The following is a 27,749-nucleotide window of genomic DNA, read 5'->3' as shown; positions in this document are numbered from 1 at the left end:
GACTACATAATAATCATAATAATCCATTCCAAATAAAGCAAAACTTTAAACTTTTTATGAAGGTCATTATATTTGATTATGAAAGTGAAATATTAATGTAATGCACAGGAATGAAGCATAATGAAACCTCCAGAGCTCTGTCAAGAGATCGAGATTGAGAGTTTCAGAAGCAGCAACCAGTTACTTCAGTAAAGACCATTCTTGCACATTGTGTCGCAACTAAGCAGCGAAGAAAGGCATTTCAAATATTTGACTAACATCACTTGCTATTTGCATTTGCAAGGTGGACGGATCCAGATTCTCAAAAAAATTATCAGGAACATCACTATACTATGCTCCTGAAGACAGTGGAACACTGTCAGACAGAATTGAGTGCGACTACTGACAGAAGCAAAGCCCAAATCAAACAAATCACTAGACAGCAATGAACACGCTGTATTCTTGGAGAGACAATTCAAAATGTTGATTGACAAGAATTTTCCATTTATCGCCTGCCACATGAAACATATGCTCAAATTTAGTTAACACTAGTCTCTGTGAATCTTAAATTAACTCATGGAACATGGATGAAAAATCTTTCAAAGATTACTCATTCTATGTGTACCCATACAAACACTTCCTACAGCTCTTGTTCCCAAAGAAGAGAGCAATCATGTGATAAGAAAGAGGCACATCAAAATGGAGTGGATGCAAGAATAATGCTGCATATCAATTGTGGCAGGAAGCACTTTGAGTAACACCAAGCAGCACACCAGAGCAAAGTGTTCTGCTGTTGATACTCGCTTCTTCCCTTGACATGTCATGCCTTCACAAAGGCACACCATCTCATCCTGAAGTCACCCACAGTGCCTCCTTCATGGTTCTTTCTCTGGTTACGTGTTTGCTGCTAAGAGGACAAGAGTTGCTTGAGATATGTTCATATAAAACTTGCCTCCCCAATGCTCCTAAGGAATGCTCTATCTTTCTACACTCCATCACGACACACTGAAGATTCTGCATTTAGGGCAGATCATTAATGGAGTTTTCAGTATTAACATACTTTTGTCTATTCATTGCTACTCTGCTGATATGAAAACTTAATTCAAATTATAATATAAAGCAGAGGTCCATGGTACAGACACAGACAGTGTCAGGCACTTCAAGGCCAGGCTGCAGAAGGCTTGGAGCAAACTGGGCTCAGTGAAAGGTTTGGAATTAGATGATCTTCAAGGTCCCTTCAAACCCAAACAATGCTATGACTCTGTGATCAGAGAGTAGCTGAATAGACAACAGTTATCCATCAGGTGGATAACTTGACGCACTTTTAACTCCATGCTCCTTCTGAAGGATGTCATTATTTTAGCAAAATAATGAAGAGGAGAAAATAGATGATTAAAAATTTGCTTCCAGAGAGACAGATAGAGCACTCTTTTGCAGGGCTGGTTGATTGCAAACTGATGGCCAGTCCAAAGATAGCAACATCAGACTGTGTTCAGAACCAGTAGACAGGCATCTGCTTCTAAGGTTACTAAAGAAGCTAAATAGGAAACCTCATACCTGGCACAGCCTGATAATTCAGCAAGTTGTCTCCAGTTCTACAGCTGGTAAACAAATACCTGTAACTGCCTAAAAGACATTAGCAACCCCATTGTCTTGCCAGCGACAACTGACAGGTGAACAACAATACTATGACAAATTGTATAAATTTTCTAGGAAGCATCCCTAAATCATGACTAGAAACTGCAAATACGCAAAAAGTCTAACCAACCCATTTTTAAAATAATAGATTGGATGCCCCTAGAGCATTAATCTTCTGTTATGCTATTACTTAATGCATTACTTAATGGTGAGCACTATGGGCATGACCATCTATGTGTTAGCATAGAACTACTATTTTTAAGCACCAGTTAGTGGTTGGCTTAAATTATCCAGGCTGCAAACTTCAGCAACATTGTGCCCATGACATAACTTTTTCCAGTACACCTGGAGCATATCAGGACCTGCAACCAGTACAGAGGGCTCCACTGAATGTGTATTCTAGTCTAACACCATTAGGCAAAACTAAGGCTTACCCATCACTAAGTGGATTGGATTGTCAGGTCATCATAACATAATAATTGCATTTGAACTGAAATCCAGGCATGCATCTATTCCTAGATATGGAAAAGCATGTGTGACAGGTGACTTGACAGCTCTTTACCACAAACAAAACTTCTCAAGGTGTTCTATAATGCAAAATTATCCACACCTCTTAGACATTTGAGCCTTAGCTCAGCTTGAACAGCAGTGTGGAACAATTGCTGCATTCCTTTGGACACATTTGAATTGCTAGAGAAGAAGTGGCAGGGACAGTCTGCTGTATAATCCTTCACAATCCATCAGAAGCATTAGTTTGGCAAAAACAATGATATGTGGTATCACATGGACTTGTTTCCTAGAGCAACAATGCCAGCAGCACCTTCCCAGATCCCCTCACTCCTCAATTCCCTCAGATTCTTTTATGTCCCTAAAATGCTATAGAATATTTTCTTGCTCCAGTGTCTTTAATTGTCCTTCAGAATGGCTTCAACTTCAATTGTGTCCCTTGCAGAAGCTTTCTGGCCCTGCAGGTGGACAGGAAAGCATGTTCTCTGGATAATCTTAAACTCCCTGCCTCTGATGGACCAGCATGCCTGCAGGTAGGTAACAGGCAAACTGACCTTCACTCCCTACACAAATGGATAGGTGCCTGGTGAGGACACATGAAAATCATTTTCACAACATGTCTGGGCTCATTACCTTTGAAGCCTCTCTTCTCCTATCAATTTTATTAAGCAGAATATAATTCACTTCAACAAACTGAATGATGCAACAGCCTCAGGAAATATGTAAAATAATTTACATGACAGAAACAAAGGACTTAAAGGAAATTCTTTGCTCCTAACATTGAGATTACATTCCTAAACTTAACAGGTTTCCTTTCCAAGGAGTAATGTGTTTTTCCTGCTCCTCAGGTTTGGAAACTAATTTCAGAATTCCCATGAAAAAAAATTTTATCTTGATTTACTACCTTTACTTGCAGTTAGATCTTTCTCCTCTACATCCAACCTGATTTCAGCTGTTCCTCTCTTATTGGTACATAGATGCAGGATGACAAATGTTACCTGCATGTATAGAATATTTTTTTTGTATATCAACTTGCTTTTCCTTTTACAAAAATGACTACAAAAAGGACTGAAGGATAAATACTATATTTATCTTAGAAAATCTGACACATCTTTTCCTCCAATGTTTTTCATGGGAAAAAAATTGCAAAATTACATCACGAAATACACAGAATGTGATATTTTTCTCTTGCAGCTATATTTCATACCAGTTGCTGCAGTTTTACATCTCTGGGGAAACTTCTATAGAAATTGTCATTTATTAACATCATTACGAGAAGACAAAGTTGACAGAATAAGAGGTGAAGACCATGAAGATTAGGAAGTCGCAGTCAATATTCTTTCATCTGTGAGCTATCCTGTTGCTGTTGGCTCAGGACACATCTTCTTTCAGGATTTAATGGCCAGTGTGAATTGCAATAACAACATGTATTAATTATTTTATTTAAAACATTAGTATTTCTGGGGCTACATGGATTCTACTCTTCCATGTAAAATCACGATTTTAACCAGAAGCCTGTGGTGGTTGTGCTGCCAGAAGAAAGCTGAGCATAGTGTTAACCTAAGGAATACTTCTGATCATTCAACATTCCAAAGAGCGAGCACATCCCCTGTGATAATGCTGACGGGGCTTTGTGTTTGGAAACAAACTGTAGAACTGAGGACAATTAATACCTTTGTTAACACCATGGCACCCTAAATCTTATTGCTATAACAAAGATAATGACAGCAGATAGACCTGTCTGCTCCAGGAGGAAAAGACACTTCAGAGGATGATGGAATTTTATCACAGAAGTCTCAGAACTGAATCTTCCTATTATGTTAATCACAGCACTGGATGCTACCAGGCATTACCTGTCTAAAATCAAACTTTCCCGAAATTTAGCAAGGGAAATAAAAACATTGCATCATGTATTGGGTAGTAAAACATATGGCAAGTTCACTGCCCTTTACATTGGAATTTCAGAAGTTCAGTTCAAATAAAATACTTCCAAGCCAATTCAAACTCTGCAGCCATAAAACATACTGATGTGGTTCAGTATATTAAGACATGAGACTGATTGAAATCATATTGGAAGGAGAATTTCTTCCCATTTCCAATTCACTGACTCCACTTTCATTGAAGTGTGTATTTATCATTCGACCTGCCTGTTAGCCACCAAAACATCAACATCCTCAGCAAAATATTTGGCCCTACATAGAAACAGTGACAAATTTTAAACAAGTATTCAAACACAGCTACTAAAACCCTGTCTCACTAAGGAGTTCACACTTCTAAAATTAGCAATTTAATGGATGCAATCAGAGAGAAAAATTTCCTCTTAAAATAGAAATTAAGGCTTATTGTAGTGTGCAAGGGATATAAATAAAGTGAAATTAATTCTATGTGACTGTGCTGGTTTTGGCTGGGGTAGAGTCAATTTTCTTCACAGGGGCTGGTGTGGGGCTGTGTTTTGGATTTGTGCTGAACACAGAGCTGATAACATAGAGATGTTTTTCTTTTTGTTTGACAGTGTTACACAGAGACAAGGCTTTGTCTGCTTTTTATACTGCCACACTGGCAAAGAGACCACGGGTGCATGGAAGGTTGAGAGGAGACACAGCTGGGACAGCTGACCCAACCTGACCAAAGGGATATTCCAGTCCACATGGTGTCCTGCTCAGTATATAAAGTGGGGGGAAGGAGGAAGGGAGGGGACACTCTGAGTGTTGGCATTCGTCTTTCCCAAGTAACTGATGGGGCCCTGCTCTCCTGGAGATTGCTGAACACCTGTTTGTCCATGGGAAGCAGTGAATTAATTCTTTGCTTTACTTTGTTTCTGTGCGTGGCTTTTGATTTCCCTCTTAAACTGTCTTTGTGTCAAACCACGAGTTTTCTGGGTTTTCCCCTTCCCATTCTCACCCCAATCCTAATGGTGGGGGAGTCAGTGAGTGGCTGCTGCTGGCTGGCCATAAACCACAACCATGACATTTTAAAGGTATCTTACAGGGTGTCTATAAATTATTGTAGCCCTTTGTTTTCCTAAAATCAGACAGAAATTCTAAAGAAAGGAAATATCACAAACCCCAAACAGTACAAGAACTCTGTTTTGCACATAAAATTATTTTTTTCACTTTTAAATATGCAAATTCCAAACCAGGTCTTCACTTAAGATTTCAGTTTCCATATTAACTTCAGCACAAATTGATTCAATCAGCATCTCTAATAATGGTATAACACTGAAAAAGCTTTGTTTTCTCATTGTGAAAGACAAAGTGAGGGAAAGTGGCAAGACAAGCTGTGTGTCTGCAGGAAATTGGGACCAGTGTTGCAGCTCCATATATCCTGTCAGTCATAAGACAGCAGCTACAAATATTAACTCCACAGTACACTTGAGGAGTGGATGAGCATCAGATCCAAATTTCTTTACCTCACAGACTGATTTTTTTATTGCAGATTAAAAGAGCAAGAACATTCTCTTTCTCCCATTTCTTCCTTTCTTCCTTCTCTTAAAAATGTCCATTCCAGAATAGCAAAAGCAATTGAATGCTGAAGATTACCAAAAATATTTTGAAAAGAAGACATTACAGTTTTGGGAACTCACTGACAGATCACACTGAAGAAGCACTTACAGGCAGAACTAACACATTCTCACTCTGAGGATTGGAATAGAGAAATTAGATCATCATAATAAAGACCAAAAGTTTGCAAGGAATTATGACACAGTATGATCAGCCTTTGGAAGGCCAGGATTTATGTAAGTTGTATTTTCTCAGGCAGCCTCTACTTTGGACCTCTGTTGGAGTCACTGAGTACAAATTCTATACATGTTTTAATACAACAGCGGTGCTCCAAGACAGGCTTTTCACCTCAATTGTCAGAATTCTTCACCCTTCTACCCCCATCCCTGTGCTATGCAGGTTTCTTTTTCAGTCACACCAACTGTACAAAATTAACATGACAACATTAATACTTGCCAGTGTCTGGGCATGAAGTAGTCTCATATAAACAGTAATTAAGAGTGACACTGAAAACTTACCACACAGCACTTTTTGCCAAGATGTAAAGAGTTGTTGCATATGTGCAAACACTATTCAGTTTTACATTCTAGGCTTGGAAAACTTGATTCCTGCTCCTTAGGGAGGACTCACTTTTTTAACTGGCAGAACCTACCAAAAAGTTTAAGGTACACTGAGGTCTGACAGACACATGAAGAATATGTCCTATCAGCCCATATTTTCCTGTAGGTCAGGCAAGGCCAAGGTGAACACCCTAAACCAAGGTAAAATTTATGGGGAAAAAAAAATTGTTTACTTCAAACCCAAGGTAGTACTGTATATACATGGAGAAACAAGTTCAATCATAATTTCTAATTCCATGCTCTAAAAAATCCTACATAAATTTCACCTTGATCTTTTTAAAAAACAGCTTTTGAATTTCTGAACCTTGTGATGTCCACCTTGCTGAACGAATGATTTTGTTATCAGTAACACCTATAACAAGACAATACAAATAGCTGGCACTGTGGCTGTGTGCTCCCAGCTCTTACCACTAAAAGCTTGTCTCTTTCTGACTTATTACTGACATGCTAAAAATTCATAAATGGCTGGTTTCATTAATAACATTATTACAAACAGCATCTGCAGAAGGCATAATCCTGCATGGCTGAAATTACCCAGTATTGCTGCCTATTTATCCAAGGGCAGGGCATAGCTGAGGGCAATGCCCTGGTAGTGGTTTCATCCACTTGCAGCCTCAAGTCTACCACAAGGTGAGGCACAGCAGTAAGGACCAGTCTAATTCCAATGGAATGCACCACTAGCAAAGTGCAAAGCACTGCCAAACTTAACATTATCAGTAGCACATGCTGCTACCAGAAGTAATAAGAGCAATATAGATTTACAGAAGCAATATTTAGCTTTCTTGCAGTAACAAGAAGATAATCTTAAGATTCCTCTCCTTGTTTCCAAGTCACATAGTCATTTTTTCACCTTTCTTCTTTTATATATAAAAAGCAACTCTTCCATAGTTTAGTTTAATTCTGGCTTAACTACACAAAGAAAAAGAATGCATTTCTGTACAGTACTCACAACAGGAACACTCTATAATAATCATTATAGATTCAAAATAGAGAGAAGAGGGGAAAGGAAAGGTAACATCCTGTACTGCCAAATTTCTGGGCAACTAAAGACCATTGACTTCTATGCATAATGGCAAAGCTGGCAAAAAGACAGATTTGGGGGGTTTTTGTTTTGTTTTGTTTTTTTCAGTTTTCCTTATCCAGTACTATGCATAAGTGAAATGAAGAATCAGCAATATTAAGAATGTACTAGGTAATAGGGAGAGCCAGAAAAACCTTTTGCTTTTGTGCCTAATAAAAAGAACTTTAAGTCCCTCTCAAGAGTAAAGTTAATTTGGCACAGATGCCTATATATTCAGTACACACATCCAGTGCTATAATGCATTAAAAACAGTAAAACTTGTATCTTTTATGCAGTGTTTTCAATACCCACAACCATACACCTATTTAGAATGGATTTAGTCTCACCCAGCTTCAGATAGGCATCTTTATGTGGTGTAGTTTAAGCTTCTACCAAATCAACCAAGATTAGGCAGATCACTGCAAGAGCTTTCCCACTCACAACTACCTTAAGAGCAAATGCCTAATTTCAAACAGTTACACAAGATTTAACAATCTGGGCAGAAGTAGTAGCTACGACAGGTAGTATTAAAATCTGCCTGATCTGGAAAGCAGAAACATTTACCCACTGTGTATTTTTGTAAGTACACAAAAAAAGTCAGAGATTGTTTATCTTGAAGTATCCACCTGGATTGCTAATGATTCTGAAATATGTATCCTTCACAGTATTTATGCCCTCTCCTGTGCATGCTGGGAGAAGCCACAGTCTCTTCAGAGAGGTGAAAGGACTCCCATCATTACACAAGGGCTGAGAGCTGTCACAGTAGTCTGAACCCATGTCACAGAGCCTTAGGCTAATGTTGTCACCACTGCTCTAGACTTCTTTTCAAAGCATAGATTCTCTTCAAGGAAATCACTGAACTTCAGCCTTCTCTGACATTAACTGCCACACCACATAATGGCACAGAATACACAAAGATTATTCTAGTTGACTCTCTCAAGTCCAAACAAGAACAACTGAAACAAGGTCTTGGCTATTCATTTCAAAGCATCACAAGTGGGTGTATCTTCATTGCAAGAGAAATTCTTCAAAATTATAGAGCAGTTTGCATATAGGCTACAGTGTAATGTACGTAGTTGCTAGAAAATGAGAAATCCCACCTAAGGATGCATAAAAAGTGGAAACAAAGGTCAAATCTTGTGAAAGAAGAGTTTGTAAGCTACTGCACTCAAAGTCCAGCTTTTCAAACCTAAAAAAATACCATAGCTTCTGGCATCAACAAATCACAAACAGAAGCTTGAGACCAAGCCTGACACATTTTATGAATGTCACTAGAGATTCCACTTGATCACTTTCAGATCGAGATTTGTTAGGTCTTAGTTCATCTCCTGAACTCACCTGGTATTCAAGACTTTCCAGTTATTTGATAAAAAGAGAGATATAGAGTTCCTTGAAGCCAAAAAAAAAAAAAAAGGCTTATAGAAAAGAAGGGTGTATCTTTTTTCTTCATTAAATTTACACCGCAAGACAGTCCCTCAGGTAGAAATGCATATGAAGCCAGTTTCATATCAGAAATAATTTGCTCAATAACATTTTTCTGTGCACTGAAGAGAAGATACCATAGAAGTTAACACTGAAAAGACACAAAGGAATGACCTGACAATGGCACATCTCCTCTTACAAGTAGCAATAATCATCTAGCTCTTGCAGACAGTAATGCTCCTTGGAGCTTCCCGAGACAAATTATTCATAACCACATCCATGCAGTTTATGAGGACAAAACATGTAAGGGCCAGCTAGGACAGTCTCAGAATTTCTTCATATACCTGTTGGCAACCAGAGGAGAAACTCTCACTGACTGTCAAACTTCTCATTGTCTTCACTCAACCTTTTCTGAAATCTTCCTCACATCTTGTTCATGCTTTTGCTCTCTCTCATCCCCAGTCTTTCCATATCACTGGTACAAAAGTCTACTAAATCTGTCCACTTGCATATGACAGAAGGAGCATAACTCTTGTGCAGGTGACAGGCCCTCATCAGGACTAGCAACACCTGCTTGTGATGATGTTGTGTATCAGACGGGCCGAGTCACCCACTGCATGAATTAACATGTTCCACTGTAGAGACCTTCCCAGAAAGCTGATCAGGAAACAATATAACAGTATGGCAAACTCATTGTAAATTTTCTGGACCCATTTTGGCACAACAGGAGCCTGGCAGCTTGAATCAGTCTGTTGATTTACTATCTGGCTTTAAAACAAGCTTCTAAGAATACCCCTTTAACTCTTTTCTTAGGAGCAGGGAGTCATCCTTCTTTTGTTCATCAAGATGAAACTGTGTAATTTGCTCCAAAAAAGGAACTGGTTACAGGTGACGAGATGTAACCAGATTTCTTCCTTAAAGTACGGCAAAAGAGAGAATGAACAAAATAATCTCTTTCTCTGGACACGGCATGGAGAATACAGAAAACAGAAATCTGATGAGGTGAAGAGATATGTTGCTGCTCTGGCAAAAAATATTAGGGAAAACCACAACACAAGATTGTGTTATTCCTACCGAAATCTCTAACAAAACAAAGATTCCTAACATAGTAAGAGCCACACAGTCCCAATATTATGCAAATGCATCAGTAACTGGAATAATACCAAATACTGATGCATTTTATTTTCAAGTAATCTATGTGGAGTAAAGAAGAGGAACAAGAAAATTACACCTGGCCTTTGGAGAGGGAGTAACTCCACTCTAGGCAGTGACTCCATTCTAGACTGAGCACATGAAGTCCCACCTCTCTTCCTCTCTTCATCGTGTCTTCTTATTATTCTCTCCATTCCTTGCTATTGCCCTGAACATGCCCAAAAGCTGCTGAGAGCTGCCCAGTCACACCCACACAGTGTAAGCACAGTAAGACCACAGTGAGGGTGAATGAGCCCCATTCTAGTGTGTTCCTAATGGACTTGGTACAGGATAGCTCTGAGCAGCTCTGGAAATGCTTGGCAGGCTGAAGGTGGCAACCTGCAATGCTGCAGATTGGAGAGGCAGCTGTGAGTGACTCAAGGCACTTTTGGCCTTTCTTGAGTAAGAAAGATATTCACACCTGACCTAGGCAACTCTTATTAACAATATCTGTTAATTAGTTTTTCTAACACTAAATGCCTCTTTGAGACTAGTACTGGGTTTGATTCCACTCAGTTTCCAAGTTTCCACCTTTCATTGCAGTTGTCTGCAGACTTCCACCAAAGCTTCTTGTTTTCAATAATCCAAACCACAGTCAATGGCCAGTGAAGTCAAATAAACAGCCAGCTCCCATTTCATACAAATTAATTTCTTAGGAAGGGAGGATGAAGCAGTGAACCCTGGAAGTCCTTAGCACACTTACAGTATGCTACTAAGCTGCACTGCCCTGAATTAGAAAAAATGTTAATTTGTCTGCCAGTTTGACCTTTGCACATCACTCACCTGTACAGAGGTTCAGGTACACATTGTAGAGGCATATTTTCTGTATATTTATATCATTTTACATTGGAACAATGAGCACTAGCTGAATTGTAATTTCTGTATTACTTGTACCAGAATAACTTGGAATAAAAGGAGCGAATGCTGTAAAACCAGAGAAACTTGCTACATCAACTTACACTAACAAGGTTTCTCTTCCTGTAAAGGTAATTTGTGTAGTTAAGCACTTAAAACTCACTTAAAAATTTCCTTACATTTAAAAACAATAATCCACAGACTCCAAAGCACTGATTCTTCACACTTCCTGTAAGCTCTGTTACTTGCTTTTTTGCAATTAGTAAGTAATATCAGAGGGGGGGTTTTAAGATTGAAATACTTCCACCAGCTCTGCTTAATGCTTTTTCTAACCCTATAAATGAACAGCACTTATGCGTATAACCTGCCCCCAGTGCATTGCAGTCTATCTTTAAAACACCAGTTTCATCATAAGGCTTAATCTTCAACTGAAAAGGCTTCCATTAAACACATGATGGCCAAGACAATTAAAAAAAATCTTATTTAATGCTTGAGAAGCCAATGATGTGGTAGTCTTTTTAAAAGCCATACTTCTATTAACTTTAAAAACCTCCCCTCCAACAATACATGACATAGTTAATTAGAGTGTTTAATTCTTTCAGTCCTCAGATACACACACACTGCCTGCTCTTTTCATCACAGCCTGTGCCAGGAAACCAAACAGGTTTCCGTACGATTTTAGCCAAACCCAGTACAAGAGCATGAATTTATAAAGCAGAAAAACAAAGACAAAACCCCACCTCCACCATCCTGGTTTAAGCTAGATGAGACTGTAATCTGAACGGGAAGTGGCATCTACCATCCTGTAAACACTTAATACATAGAATTTTCCATATGGCTGTTCTACTTCATCTCAGATTGGTTCCATAGGCCACCAATGTTAATCAAAAGTTTCCAATTAATTCAGCACTACCTGGATCATATTTTCATTTTAATTCAATAGCACAGTGACAATTCTCCCCATCTCCACATTAACTTCTTCATCTAGAGCTACTGAAATAAGAATTTATGAAGGAAGGCAACTGTTACTAAACTGCACACAAATAGGAAAAGCCAAGGAAGACCTGCCTACTATAGTAAAGGTTAACCAAGAAGTGCCTAGAATTGATGCCAAATACTTTGTATCAAGGGGCTATTTAAAATGCACATACTCTCAGTGTTCAATACAGAGGTAACTAAGAAAATATTAATAGCAGTAGTTTCCACAACTTCTACCCTCTGGAATTTTATCTAGTTGCAACACCTAAACAGAACAATAATGAAGTTTGCCAGGTCTCAATATCAAGCTTTTTTGTAAATTTTTTTTTTTTTGAAAACAGCCTGATTTCAGCTTTCTACCATAGCACCATCAGAGTTTGCAATTTGTAGGTATTCTTTATACCTCATTTGGTAGAGACATCCATCCACTCTCATCCTTGTCCCTAAATTAAAGCTTAGATTATGTACAATGATACAAAGAACACTGCCTTGGAGGAGTTCTCACTTGCTGAGTGTTGGAAAAGGTTATGTGCACAGCCACAAGACATTCCAGTACATACTAGTCCCATATATGAAGGGTTTAGATCAGCAGGTTTATTTTTGGCTTTACATGTTGCTCCTGCCTCTTTTAGACTAAGAGAAGAGCAGAAAACTTTCAAGAGTAAATAGTGCAATGCTCTTTAGGAAAGTTTCTCCACCTGAATACACAAATTAAAAAGAGATAATTGGCTTCCACCCTTCCCCAGCACTACACAGTAATTCATCTCCCACACAAGTCCTTCCCAAAACCACACTCACTGTGGGGGTGAAGATGAAAGCAAAACAATGGGACAATGTGCAGTGGCAATCTTTTCCACCTGGATAATATTAGATGTCAAATCCCCCAAAACCTTGAAGACTTATGCAGACTTTGTACCAGGTGGTGCCAAGAGAAAGCCTTACCTGTGGAGAGGATGACAATAAGCAAGTCAGAGATCTAGAGCTCTTGGCATCCCCCTAACATCACCCCTGGCAACCTGATAGAAGGATGACTACATGTCCTTCAAAAAGAAAGCAAATCAGAAAGTTGGCAATTTTCCCCCAGTGACTTTTTTTATATATACCAAACATTTTAAAGGTGATAATAGATGTTGCAGTACTGCAAGCAATTCCATCCACTTCAATGAGAACAGATGAACAGAGCAGAGCAAAGGAAAGAAGACTCTGTACAATCTCCAGAGACACGCATTTTCCTGAAGACAACAAAAACTATAAAAAGTCTAGGTCTAAAACTTCCAAACTTAAAATCAGCTTAAACTTTTAAAAGAAGATGCATTCCACTTTCTTCTTGGGTAAGGGAAAAGATGGATTGAGTGAAAACACAACCTTTATGGCTTAAAAGTCTGCCAGAGTTTCACCGTGCAGGACCAGGGGAGCACAGCAATGCTATCCTAAGCTGTACAGCAACAACTTCCCCCTTCGTTTCATTTGACAAGAAAAAGTTACACCTAACACTGACCTTTAGTTTTTAAGTGTATTTAGGCCCAAAACTCAAAGCATACCAAAAAAAAGATACCAATGTTGAAACTTCCTGCTATTCCTTTCTGGCATTGTGGGGGGAGGAAAGGAAGTAAGAAATTACAGTTTTTTAAACAGTTCTAAAACAACAAAATAATCAAACCCACAGTTGCTGGTTTAAATGAACAAACCAGGCTTTTCTTCAGTACTAACAAACTACTCAGTCTTTTTGGGTTCACATTATAATTATGGCTTCTCTCTCTGATTCCAAATAGCCCTGCATTATGCAGCCTACTCCTTTGACAGGTTTCACACATTTCTAAACACACTGTGGATTTAAAACCAAAGCTTGGAGGTCTTAACAATCTTCTCTGTCATCAAATTATGTTTATCGTATGTCAAAACCTGAGGGAACTCTGGGGAAAAGTGTTCATAAGGTCTTTGAGCACAAAGTATAGGGAGATTTGGTTACAAGTCACAAGAGCCCAGAACAAGCAGATCTTCTACAGTGATTTTTCTTTTGCATTTAAAAGAGCACTAGGAGATTAAATCTCCTTTTCTCCTAAACCTAGGGGTGGGGTGACCTTTTTTTTTTGGGTAGAGTGGTGGGTTTTTGTTGTTTGGTTTCTTTGCTTTGGTGGGGTATTCTGTTTGGGGGCCTTTTGTTTGTTCCTTTTTAACCCTTTTTCCTCTAAAACTACTAAAGATTTTAAGAAGTAAAGGGAATTCAAAGGCAGAGGATGAAAATGATTAGAGGCTTAGAAAGACACAAATATGAGGTGAGATTATTAAAACGTCTGCCTCGATTACCGACAAGATGAATGGGAGGGATCAAAAGAGAGACATGAAAAAAGAGAAGAGACATTTCACAGTAGAAAGCAATGGATTTGTGTATTCTTTTTTAATGTAAGCTTTTTGTATGTGTGATCATGTAGGAACTAAATCATCCATAAAACACTGATTCTACTGGTAGTCTCACTAAGGCTGAAAGAACAAGATTGAAATTAAGATTCATTGTTTGTTAACAAACAAACCATATCTGTTCAGGTTTGGGTTTTTTTTAATAAAGGAAGGATCCTTACAATTTTAAATGTATCTGTCACTAATAAAGTCCTGAATAGGCTCCAATGTGCAAGGAATTACTTGAGACCTTCCTGTGTCTCTCTCAAGCATCTGGCACTTGTTAAAAGCAACTAGGTTTCTGCATAGGCTTCTGATGGGATATGGTAAAGGAACTCGTGGTTTAGTTGTAACAGAAAAGGATTTTTCTCCTACATAGCCATACATATAAATATATAATCCTGATGAAATGTGGAGGATTCTTTTTCAGTAATGGGTAAGAGATCAAGAGTGAAAAGCAATGTCCCGATCAGAAGGGGGGAAAAATAAGTACATGGATTGCTGAGGTCTAAATAGAACATCCTGGTGAGCGTTCAAAGCTTTAATAGAGCCTTGAAAGGCAGTCTTGAAACAACGTTCCAGAAGCAAAGGTCAACAGGAGGCACAAGTTAGCATAGCCATTCTAGTTTGAGCATCAGGAATGTTAACTATTGCAATTGCATTGACATCCACATGGACTTACTGCCCAAGAAATGCCAGAGTCCGAACACCCTAGTCTCCCATAGCAATTACTGCAAAAACAAATCCCTTAAGAAAGCACCATGACACTTTTTAACTATGTTAGAAGCTGTGTGAAAATTCCAGCAAGAGCTGTACTTGGTGCATGGCAACTAAAACGCAACCCCTGTTCCCTGTTCCCTGTGCCCTACTTCATAGCTTAGGTCCTGACTTTGAAAGATTTGGATTTATATTCCAGGTGTTGAAGGAATCAACTGGTAGTGGACATGAAGCACACTGAGGCTGCAGCAACTGGCATTAGCAGAGAGGACCAGAAACATTTCACAGTTATACTGTCCACACTGATCCCACCTGTGCCACCAGAGTGAGCTGCAGTAATCCAGATTACAGTGACCAGATACTATTGGCAAGGAGAGGAAGGAAAGGTCTCCTGCAAGGGCATCTTTCTTAAAGCTGGAAACAGATAATTTTCCACAAACAAGGCAACCATGTGAATGTAAATCTATACCCACTAAAAAAAGGGCAGAACTGTAAGGCACAAATACCATTACACTTCAAGCAGTAGTGATTTTATGCCCCACTCAGTTCTGCCACGCATGGCTTCAAAGATGAAGGTATTGAACACATCTGTTGCTATACACTGAAGAAGCTTTCTGGCTGGAGCAGAACTTTTTAAATCCCCTTCCCCTCAGACTCTACCATTTACTAACTCAGAAGGCTACATTCACAGTCAGTTATTCTGGCACTTCTGCAGGCTGAATTCAATGCTTTCCTACAGCACATACAACAGCAATTTTTGAACTTTTGTTTTGCCCATCCATAGAGAAGGTTTCACTTTCTGATAAAAAAAAATCCTTACCTAGGCTTGAAAGACAAAGGCAGTGACCTCTAGGGCTGGGGGAAGTCCTTTAAAGCCCACCCACCTAAAAACTGAACTCAGTAAGCCTACATTACACAGACTATGAGATCCAGCAACTACTTTGACACCTCTCTTTTCCCCAGACTTTATTAAATGGAACTCACCCTGCTTACTGAATGTCCTATCCTCCTGACAAAGACAATTCCAAGGCGTTCTTCACACAGCAACACTCCTAGTCTGTTCAGATTCTCTGAGCATCCTCACCACCAGCTGTCTTCATGTGCTGTGTTGTTTTTCTCCATCAGTGTTTGGAAATGGCAGTTTTAACTCCAGCTGCTCTGATGATTTTTATTCAGTCTCTAAACAAAAAATAGCTTCTGCTTTCTTGCTTTTTTCCTACATAATACCACCAGTTCTTGCTGCTCCACTGCATCACCATTTCCATCCCCCTGGTTAAAGCGGTAAGAGAAATATTGAAGTTATCCAGCCAGTTTCCCCAGACAAAATTCCTATTTGTCTGGACTAAGGACAAATAGATTTAAAGCAAGCTCTTACCATCATCTGGAACACACAACCTGCTGCTACCACCTCTAGCAATTATATTACAAGTTTTGTCATATCTCACACAACTTCTAAATTCCAAACCTTGGAGTATCACAATTACATACAACTCTAAACTTGTACGGAGTTATATTTCCAGTTCTCATGGTCACAGGAAGAGAAGGAGAGGGTAATCCTGATTAAAACAAATGCAAAATTGGACAGAAGACCAATGCTTCTATAAAATAGTCTTGAACTAGAGATTTAAAAAAAAATCAATACTCAAGTGCAATTATCAACACAGAGTTATCCATGACGCTTCATGCTTTTAAGCAGATCAACTAGACTACAGAGTAGAGTTTAACTCCTAAATACGCCAGAAATTATGAAGATGTGCAACTTTTCTCCATGGCCACAGTTAGCTAGGAAGCACACTATTCTTACAGCAAGAGCAATGAAGAAAAAACTAATCAGTTCGCCTTTCAAAGGGAAAAGCAAAGGAAACATAACATTTTTAACTCCAGCTGGTGTACCCAGCTTACAGTGTGGAGAGCACTGTAGGCTCCAGTAATAACACTACAGTGTATAGGGTTACCTCTTTTTAAAACACTTCATTATTCTGGAGCAATCTGAAGTACACCATCTCCTTTCCAGCACTGCCAATTAATGGGCTGGAAGGATGGAAAACACTGCTAGTGTGCAGTACAGGAAAATAAACTCCCAAAAAAACCAAAAAACTTTCCACCTTCTCACCTCCCAGAAAAGGTCTTCCTTCACACATAATTGATCCTTACACTTCAAACCATTAAGCTCATTTATTGTCAGATGCAAGATCTGAGCATAAAAAACAGAATTTCTGCCAGTATCTCAAGTTTGTTTGAGGAAGAAAGCATCGCTTCTTTTACACCTGTTTGAGCTGAGTATTAAAGTAAGAATTCTAAATCAATGCACTAACTAGAATGCCAAGTGCCTTCATCAACAGGACATTCACCACAAAAGCCACTAAATACATGAAAGGAGCACAAAGTTTGCCTACACACGTTTATGTTTATATATACATACATCATATGAATAAAACATCAAAATAATAAGATAAAGAAAGATGAACTTGCCAGGAGACTGTAAGAAAAACCACCCACTAAAGCCATACATCATGGATATATGGCACATTCTTTATCCCTAGCACACCGCTGCACCTTTTCTGTCAATTTTCATCCCTGCCACAGCCCTCTTTTAAGTAACTTCATAAAGGGCACCGTAATCATTCCCTGCTGCCAGATACAATCACCTGCTCCACGGTTTATTAAACAAAGCTTGAGAAACAAATCCCAAACCCACTAGTCACAGTTGTGATCTAGGCACGGAGTCACTGCATTAAATCATCGGTGTTGCTGACTTTGGTGAGTCTCTATCACTCTTCTGTCCAACTAGTTTCGATTGTGGATATATCTTAACCATTGGTTTCTATTATGTCAACAACCAGTTTCATTTCATTTTCCTATACCAAAGTCTATTCAGAGTAGCGATATGAAAGAAGCACATAGGAAAAAAACTTCCCGATAGACCTCCAACCTAACAAAACGTTGACACCTCATGGGCAACACGCTGCAGGCTGGCGGCTACCCCTCGGAGCTCGGCCCGCAGCGGCAGCCCCGGCTCGCTGCCCCCCGCCCGCTGCCTTACCCTCGTCTTGCGGCGCCGGTGCCGCTCCGGGTCCGAGTACGTCCTGTCCACGGCCAGCGCCGTGTCGCTGCCCGGCATGTTGCCGCTGCCCCTCGGCGGCGCCCGCCGCCAGCGCTCCCCTCCACACGTGGGGTCCCGCCAGGCCGCCCTGCCTCCAGCCCCGACAACGCGGGACTGGGCACTGCCGGCCCCGGCGCGGTGTGGGAGCGCCGGGCACGCCCCTCCGCACGGCCGCTCCCGCCGCCACACCCGCGTTAACCCCTCGGCGATTCCGCGCCCGGCCGTGAGCGCTGCGCTGTGGCGCCCACGGAGCGGGTCCGAGGGGGCCGGGGCTGTGTGTCCCTCTCCTTCGAAAAGGGAGGACCCCTGAAGGGAGAGGAGCGTGGGAGCGAGCGTCAGCCAGAGGGACTGGGCTAGGAATCGCGTTGTTTGTTTCATTTTGAAGGCTGACGTATCCGAGGGACAGCAGAAGCTGAGGCATGATGATCTCGGAAAGGCACGGGTGGACAGAGAGGTGACAGTCCCGTTTCTGCTGCTGACAGCCGCCCGCTTGGTTCGGCTCCAGCTCTTAGAGGGAGTTTACCATCAAGCAACCATCTCGGCTTCTCTTAAAACAAATCTACACCCCGTGGCTACAGTGAAACCTCTCAAAACATAGCAAATCCTAGAGGTTCAGAAGTCCAAAGGGGAAAGAAAGGAGGAAACCAGGAGTATTGTGTTGTCTTTTTGAGGCAGACTCACTTGTAAGGTATGGACTGCAGTAGCATAAGGCTCCCTGGGCACAACTGAGTATTGCTGCTTGAAAGCTCTTGATTCCTAGAGGTTTTTGCAATAAACATGTTATAAAAATTCTATTAAACCAAGTAAATAATCAGGATTTGCATTTTCCAAAGTGGTCAGTGGAGCACAGCAACCAGTTCCGTCCCCTTTTCTGCACATTACACATGTGAAATAAATCCTTCACTGTCCTAGCACAAATGAGCTTCAAACCATATTTTGAACACTCAAGGAAAACTTGTTTTCCAGGGTATGCGTATGTCAGTGTACTTAAATTCCGAAGAGCTGAGTGGTGTTTCTGACTGATTTTCACGTTTATCTTCAGACTGCCTATGCCGAGGAATGCATTTAAGTGACACTTAACACATTCTAACCCACTGAAAAGTGTAAGTAAAACACTGTTTATAACCACTCATTAAGTTGTACATGAAATGCACTTTTTTCTTTTCTGGAATAAACAGAACATTTGACTTACCACCTTTACTTGTTACACAAAGTAAATCTGAAGTTCCTTCAGACCTCCTCTGCAACAGCAGCAGGACCTCACCTTTTAGGTACAGTTGTTATGAAGCCCATGCATGAGTCATGCTGCTTTCCTTCTCTAGCTGGAGACAGCAACAGTTCCAAGGCATGTGCATGTATAAACATACATAAATCAACATAGCTAACTATCCTAGGAGGAACTTGCAGCTTTAAAAAATACTTCCCTGCCACCGTTTGCATTTTTACTAGAATCATATATTGTGAGGTAACAGTACTGTCAGAGGTTAATTATCTAGTGAGTGCCTCCTTGATGTTTTCAAGCAATGAGGTCTTCATAAATGAAGGACTTAAAATTCTAAAATAAGAATAAATACCAGACCTCACCTTTTTGGCAGGTGTTTCTTCTTCAACTCCAATACCAGTCTTAAAACAGTTGTCCCTAATAAGTAGTGAGTGGGTTTACCAAAGAAAGCACTATTTTCCTAAAGCAGTTTTCAAAATAACCAAACACAGGATACTGCACACAGGTGGTGACTTGCCACCCTTCCTATACTTCATATGAAGCTGAATGAGATAGCTGAAGTTATAAGGCTGCTGGAAAAAAAAATGGAGATGGAAACGATGTTTCTTCAGTCCTGAAGCTCAGACATGAATGTTAATTCATGTGCCAGAGGGTGGGGAACTCTGGAGGTAAAAGTGAGTAAAAAATTAAATAGGCAAATTTCGTAGGGTTTGGGGTTTTCACTGAAGTAATAATTGCACGTTTCCAAAGGGGATTGTGTAGTTTCCAGCACCTAGGATGAAACTTCCTTATTTCCTCAGAAACTCCCAGGGTTTTTTTTTTAAGCCTTGCCAGATGTAGTTGATCAAAGCATAGAGAGGATAAGCAGTTGGAAAAGGGACACATATAAGGCTTCGACTGCTTGGAATTTTAGTAATATAAGGCTTATTGTAAATCATACATTATTCAAAAGTTTATGAGTTTTATTTAAATAATATCAGCTTTAATTAAATAATACGAGAAGACTAGCCACAAAACAATGAAACTTCTCTTCAAGATAAAAAGAGGCAATATGTATTTATAGGCAGTATTAACATATGTACTAATATATTTATGAAGAAAATACTCTGTCCTAATGTAGCTTCTAAAACCAGAGGGTAATACAGTTACTCTTGTAAGACCCCAGTGCTGCATTAGTCACACCTTCCCAGCAAGCCTGTGGATCCATTTGCTTGGGCACTGCTCTCAGTGGTGCATCTCAGAAACAACAGCACCCATGTGCTGCCCCGTGGGACTGGGCAGTTCCTGGAAGAACTGTGACCACAGGACAGCAGGCTGGTGAACCAGGAACAACTGCTACACAGAGCAGCAAGTTATGGTGAAGGGGAAACAGCTGCTTAGGTAGAGGTACCTGTCCCACAGGTCAGGAGAGCCCTTCCACACAAACTGAATTAAGAGTTACTGTCATTCTAACAGTCTCTACAAGTGCCTCATCTCAAGAAATGGTTCTTTCCATATGCTGGAGTTAAAAGATCTGTGTCTTCAAAATACAAGTTTATGTCAAATTGGGGTGCCACATAGTTCTTTGGACAAAGATCCCCTTTATCTTTCCTTCTCACATGTGTGCCACTGGAGCCTTCCTGGCCTGTAGCAGAAGCAGAAGATTCTTACCCTATGGCACAATTGCAGAATACATTTAATTTGGCTTGGCTGAGCAAAGACCACTCATGCCCTCCTCTTGCACACCCAGGAGGTTTGTACAGCTCTCTTTTCCCACTCCAAAACAGGGTCATGATGCCCTGAATGTGGCAGAATACTGCACAGCACAGTAGTACTGACAGCTTCACTGGGTACTTCTCTTACTGTTATTTTCAGAAGCCCACAGAGTTTGAATAAATGTTCTTCCCACACACTGCACCTGCTCTCAACTGAACCTTTAACCCACTAAAGCAAATCCTTCCAGATACTTGCAGGAGCATGAGGCTGGACTCTCAGTGACAAAGATAGAAGTGGCAGCCCATATACTAATTCTCTCATCTTTTGTTCTTCTCAGAAAGTATTTTAAAAATTAAATTCTAAGGTTTAAATTAATGATAAAAGTGTTAAATTATTCCGGCCATCCATTCTGGCAATTTTAAAGTTCAAATACCTCAAAATCCCTCACTGAGTGCTCAGCTGTCAGTGCCCATGCATTTCCAGTCCCTTCCCTCACTTCAGCATGCTACAATGACCCACAACAGTCTTAGTATTTACATTATTTTGCCGACCGTTTTAAGGTGACCTTTTAAAAAGGGATGTCAGTTAGGAATGGAATGTCTGGTTAAACTTAAGATCACCACACAAAGGCATACAACCCTGTATTTGGCTTTCAGAGGGACAGACCCCAATATTACATTTGCCTGTACTGCCCTGTTTTAGGAAAATCAAAATGCTGGAGGTGCAGCAGAAGCACTGCCCAAAGGAGGCCTGACAGCTGGAGCCAGAGCTTTCTGTGAACAATTCCTGTCTCACTCCTCCCTCTAGGAGCTGCATCTTTGCCATCCATTTCTTGTTCCATGTCCATGTGTCATGCTTGGACAGAAGACACTACACTCCCACCTGCAAGCCATAAATTATCCATATTGACTTATGCCATGGAGGCAGAGGAAGCACTAGTGGCACCAGTGGGATTGCCTAGCAAAACCCAGCTCCCACACAGTGTAATTGCATAGCTGGTGTTGTACATACACTGGGAAGTAATGAAAAAAAAAAAGAAAGAAATAAAAAGGGGAAATCTTTATAGAGATGGATGACATGGAAACTCTTTCATTAGGAGCCTAGCTCAAGGTCTGGCCTCATTCTCTTTCCAGTTTTATCATGAATCTGGATCTTGGCAGTTTACTTCTTTGGATTTCTACTACTCTATTTGTAAAAGGAGAAGCACAGCATGCCCTTCTCCTGGGGAGAACCTTGAGCTCTTCTGGAATTAAATGTGCTATTATTAAATACTGTGTTGTGATGTTTGTTGGAAGAAATTAAACATACGATGTCAAGAGTATATTGGCAAAGGTACAACCAGGAAAAAGGCGAAGGTCTCTTTTCCCCCAATGGGAGCATCTGTACTCTAAACAGGAAACTGGGGCTTCTTTTGAGAGAGTTTTTAACTTGCCCTCCAAATCTTTTACTGAAAACCCGTAGCAACAAGCCTCAAAGGAAAGGGTCTACATGTAAGGAGAGTATTAACAGCATTTCTAAGTCTGATAGCAAGTGGGATAGTGCTGAGTGACATTGGTCTTGCAGTTATCCCTGAACACACTGCCACTGTTTTCAGTTCATCTACCAAAGCGTGAGCCTTTCACACCCACAGAAAAGGAGATACTCCACCTGTCTGTATGCAGCACAGACCAAGGGATCACACTAAGACTTACAGATTGCATTGCCAAGCTGTGATGTGCATTCAGAAGATGTTGATAAACATTCAGATATAAAACTAAAATTTTAAGTCAACCCCTTCTTCCCCTGTCCTCTCCTGATTAAGAAATATTTTATGTGTTTTCAGAATAGAATAGCTCTGGACACTCTTTGAGTATGCATTTTCTACACAGTAAAAAACTCCAAAATGAAGACCTGCCATTGTGTATTAGTGAGATACATTGATAGGGCATGAAGTATAGACAAGCAAGTAAAAATTTCCAGTTGAGAGTAACAGGAGTTGTCCTCCTTCCTCCTTTCCCCTGGCTACTATACTGTGTCTGTTGCTGTGTGATGAGAGGCAATGTGAAGTCCTTCCTCCTCATACAGCCTAGAAAAATTCTGCTACAGTTCCTCACTGCTGTTGCTGCGTGACAGAGATAGTGCAAACAGCACCTACAGGATGGTGGCAGTATTCTGCATTTCAAAGAGTGTAAGAGCCACTGTTGTAGCAGACTTGAACACCACCTGTTTTGTATTCTCAAGAACCTGTCTGGAGCCCAGCTATTTACATGAAAGGTGGCCCATGTTGCAGAGGCAAGTACATAGTTCTCCTTCTAGCAAGTGAATGGTTGGTGCTCATCAGCTTACAAATTTTCTTCTGCCTCACAGTATGTAATATGAGGTCTTCTGAGAATGAGTGTGTGCAGCCTGTCTGTCCCAAATCAGCCACTTTGACATTGTCACCACTCATACAGGACCAACAGCTGCAGTCTGTTGGCACATAAAGGTGTACCCCATTCCAAATGTGAACTTGCAGCCAAAGTATTCAGGCTGCAGCCAGAAGACAACCATCCTGAATCTTCTATTACTGCATATTCTGGTGGTTACCTCAGTGCAACATTTTATCCCAAATTAGAACAAGCACAGTAGACATGGCCCATGAGCACAGGAACTGCTCTCAGAATGTGCCACCCTAACTGACCCTCAGAGCAGTGCATGCAGCCCCCTGAGGTGGCAGTAGCTGGGTGGCTGACACTGAGCTCCTAAAGGCTCTGTAACTCAGTACACACCAGCTTTCACCCTACTGCTCTCCAGCCATAGCTGCACAGACATCCCAGCTCAGTTTGTGGCTGGTGGTTGCACACAGAGAGTGCAGATTTTGCTGAATAGGAACATGTCAATTTTTTCTTTTTTGTCTGTGAAGTGCATTATGTAACTCCATATAAGTTATGTCATGCTAAATGTGTGACATCAATTATTTCCATATGAAGAAAAAATGTCAAATGCGGGACTAGGACTTGTTAGCCAGTTGGGCAGAAAACACAAATGGGTTATGAGAGGACAGAAAAATTAATGATTAGGCAAGTAAGCCTACACCTCTTCCTGGTGACTGTTGTTCCAAGACAGCCCTTTGAGTTTTACTACAGTGACTCTGTATCTACAGAGCTGCAAGTTATGAGGACATGAAGCTCAGATTCTCTCACCACTTTTTCAAAGTTGACCACCTATAACTCATCTAACTGTGGTTCTGTTAAATCTAATTCAATGCCATATGAAAGCCTTCCCTTAAGACTACATGAACCAGGTACAAAAAACAGGGGAGTGCTTTAAGTGCTGGGTTAACTGGGCATTAATAAAAACCATTATATAAATATGGTTAAGAGCCTATTTAAGATGAGCATAACAAAAACAGAAAACTCCTTTCAGTTTACTTCTCAATCTGTTAGACCTAAACAGATGACATTCAATTCTGTTTTGGGTGACAGAGACTTGAAAGATTAACATTAACTAAGCAGAAAAGCTCAAATGCCACTATGTTTAATTGGCATAAATTTTCCAAGTGTCTGATTTTAACAACAAATATTTTAAAGGCAACAAATTGCAAACAAAAAACCAGAGCATAGCACAGATATTTGTATTCTGCTAAGTACATGTGTATCACCCATTATTTTATACGTATGCAGCAACACACTCCTTTTACTCATCTAACTACAGTAATATATCAAGAAGCCATTCCTTGGTTACTACTATGTATTGTTACATAATTTTACATGATTGTTTTTAATGACTAAAGTATTTCTTTATTTGCTTCTTTTTTGTATTGTTAACACATATTACATTTGTTTTAGTTTCATACCATGATGCGATGGACATGTATTTGCTTTTTGCAAATACATGTCCATTGATTAAAGGTTTGTCAACAGCTCCGATATACAAGGCCTTTATAACATAATTCTGCATATTCCATAGCAAATTCCCTCACTACTACTGTTCCAAAGACAGGAGCAGAGCGTCATAACTTCCTGCATGCTAATATTAATTCTTAACAATATTAAACTGCAGCACCTATATGCATATGTTTCCACACTGGACTATATGATCATGAATATTGGAATCAAGATTTAGATTAGAATTCAGATTTAGTGAATTTAGACATGAAACTAGGTGACAACGGAGGCAAGCTGTAAGATATAACATAATTGTTATTTATAACTATCCTGGTGCTGTAAGATGCTTCAGAATAGTCTACAAGAGATTCATGCAGAAAAAAAAATAAAGTGAAGTTTGAACAATAGTGATAAGCATTCTTTGGTGCTTTTAAAATCATGATTTCATAAGGTATTATTAGTTACAAAATTTGGGAGACATTTTTTGACACATTGAATTCTTCTGCTTCATTCTTCCACAATGAGTGAATTTATATAAGGCATCAAACAGTACAATTTTCTTATCCCTGAGACCTGAGTTGACCAGGAATATATAAGCAGAAGCTTATATTGCAATGTTTTTGGAAACAGTATCAACATAGCAGAGTCCTAGCATTTCAGGGGAGTTTCCCCCAAACTCCCTTTAAAGGAAAATGTTAGAGCATGAGATCATTAGAAAATAGAACAGTGAAGATGCAACATTTGCCAATAAAAAATTCCTATTCTGCTACATAGCAATATCAATTTCTGTAACAAAGTTAATACCTTTTTCCACAACATAATTATCACTGATCTTTTCTTACTAAAATTATATCCATGAAGGGTTGGATTTATTTTTCTTTACCTTTTTTGCCAAAACAGCTATGTTGATGAAGCATTAATACATAAAGCAATCCTAAGACAACAGAAGCAAAGAGAACCTCAGTGGCCACAGACGCCTGTAGTGTATGGCCAGACTTTGCAAACTAAGATTTGGGCAGGGCTCTCCCCACGTGGGTGTGCCCTTCCAGCCTGAACAGTGGATTGTTTAGGCGAGGCACAGCGTGTGCAGAACTGGCCCTGGGTTTAAGTCCCAAGGTTCAACTGCCACAGCCGAGTGAGCTTGGACAGCGACAGTGAAGTCCTCAGGACTGTCACAGCACCCAGTACTAACTGGGGCTGACCCTGCTGAGCATCCAAGATCTGACGGGATGGGATGGCAGGGAGGCATTGAACTGCCAGGGGATGGTCCCCACTGAGAGTCGAACTCAGGACCTTGGGATTCAAAGTCCAGAGTGCTCTCCATTACATCATGGGATTGCCCCACAGATGCCTGACAGGATGGGAAAAGACACCCTGCAGCAGAGAGACTGCTCTGACTCTGGAAGAAAGTGAAAGCACTCTGTCCTTCCAGTGCCCACTGATGTACTCATCACCAGCTAGCCATGTGCCAATGAAAGATGCAGCTCCCCCTCTATGTGCCTAAAAAGCCCCCAGTTTTAGCAGCAGGGTTTGGGTTAGTATTATATAGAGGGTTGGCAAGTAGTTGCCTCTGCTCGAGCTATGAGCAGCTACCCACTTCTGTTCTGTAACCACCTCAGGCCAACCATTTTACAGAGGTCAGATTTTTCAAGCCCAAAATAAAGGCAAGACATTATCAACGAGAATCTCACAGACAACTGCTTACATATCAAAAGAGAGGGAAAAAACGCTATAATTATAAGCTTACCAATAAAACTGTTCTTCTACATTTCCTTAAATTTGTGATTATGTCTGTATCTCAGACACATACACAGCCTTAGAAGCAATTTTATTTAAAATATAAGGGGAGAAATTTAATGCTCCAGTTTATTCTTCTAATAAAGATTAATTATTACATGTAAGTTTTGAAACACTTGTAATTGGGCATCTAAGCAGAAAGCGTAGGAGCAATATATAAACTAATAGCAACATAAAAACCATAATAGCAACATAGTATACCTCAGAAGTAACTAAGAGTTCTAGTGCCCAGGCACATAAATGTTATGACAAAGTAACAAAGATGATCAAAATAACAAAGTAGTCATATTACATAAATCAAGACAAAGCCTTCAGGAAGAAGCGATATTACAGGATGTGACAGGTCCTACCTTGCAATTCACTCTGACACTCACCGATTCCAAAGATTTTCAGCATTTCAAACACACAGGTCTGATACCATTGTGAGCAGATTCTTCATCTGCACTCACCAAAATCTTGCATTTCTTTCAATGAAAAGTTTTTTCTAAACAATGTATTTTCTTAAATTTTCTGTCTTTTAAGACATCATAGCATAAACCTTTCACAGTTTGAAAACTTAACAGGAAAATGTTATTAAAATTATTTTTCATTTCTGCCACAAGTTTTCACAAAAATAACCTACCATTTTTCAGCAGTTCTATTTAGTGACACTGAAACTCTAGGCATGGTTTAGGTTTTGCTTGATCTGAAAGGCACAGTTCTGCCTTGGCTGGTCACATACGTGTAGCTCTGCTGGAGCTGCGCAGTGACTACCAGCATGCAGCTGCAAAAGGGTGCTCCCTATATATGCCTATTTCATAAAGGAAGGACAAATCCCACCTATAGGTGGGGCCTCCCCAGCACAGCCACCAGCTGACATCAGCACTCTTGAATTTATGGGCATGGGAAGGTATCTGAAAGCCCAGGGCTGTAAAAATGAAATGGCCAGTTGCTGATATCAACCTGGAGGCAACAGGTGCAAGCTGCCCACGGGCAGTAACAGGGGCAGAGGAGGATTCAGACTATGTACTTAAGCTGCAACAAAAACCACTGACTGCCTGGATGACACAGCTTCAGGGCTAGCATATAGAAATAATGACTGGTAGCCCATAATGCTACATGTGTATGTATTGGCAGAGCAGAGAGATGTACCTTTAATGCCTGGTTTTGGTTTAGTATCTTACCCTTGAGGCTGGCATGTAATATAGGTGCAACAAGGGTGAGCTGCTCTGAGCTGATCCAGA

At 40.2% G+C, this 27,749-nt stretch overlaps 1 protein-coding gene across 4 annotated transcripts in view; it reads right to left on the bottom strand.

The window, feature by feature from the left end:
- TMCC3 (transmembrane and coiled-coil domain family 3) overlaps positions 1 to 27,320 on the bottom strand; it is a 55,292-nt gene extending 27,972 nt beyond the window's left edge. Inside the window, exon 1 of one of the 4 annotated variants that reach the window (XM_071552076.1) lies at positions 27,149 to 27,320. In XM_071552076.1, the coding sequence (XP_071408177.1) occupies positions 27,149 to 27,151 (3 nt within the window). In that variant the 5' untranslated portion in view covers positions 27,152 to 27,320. Of the gene's footprint in view, positions 1 to 17,907; positions 18,001 to 26,876; positions 27,109 to 27,148 lie in introns of those variants that run through there. The other 3 variants (XM_071552079.1, XM_071552077.1, XM_071552075.1) reach the window with 3 other exon arrangements.
- Between the last annotated feature and the right edge of the window lie 429 nt (positions 27,321 to 27,749).

The sequence above is a fragment of the Pithys albifrons genome, chromosome 3 (assembly GCF_047495875.1).
Source record: "Pithys albifrons albifrons isolate INPA30051 chromosome 3, PitAlb_v1, whole genome shotgun sequence".
In the NCBI taxonomy this organism is placed as follows: Eukaryota; Metazoa; Chordata; class Aves; order Passeriformes; family Thamnophilidae; genus Pithys; species Pithys albifrons.
This window is presented reverse-complemented; position numbering and strand designations above follow the sequence as displayed.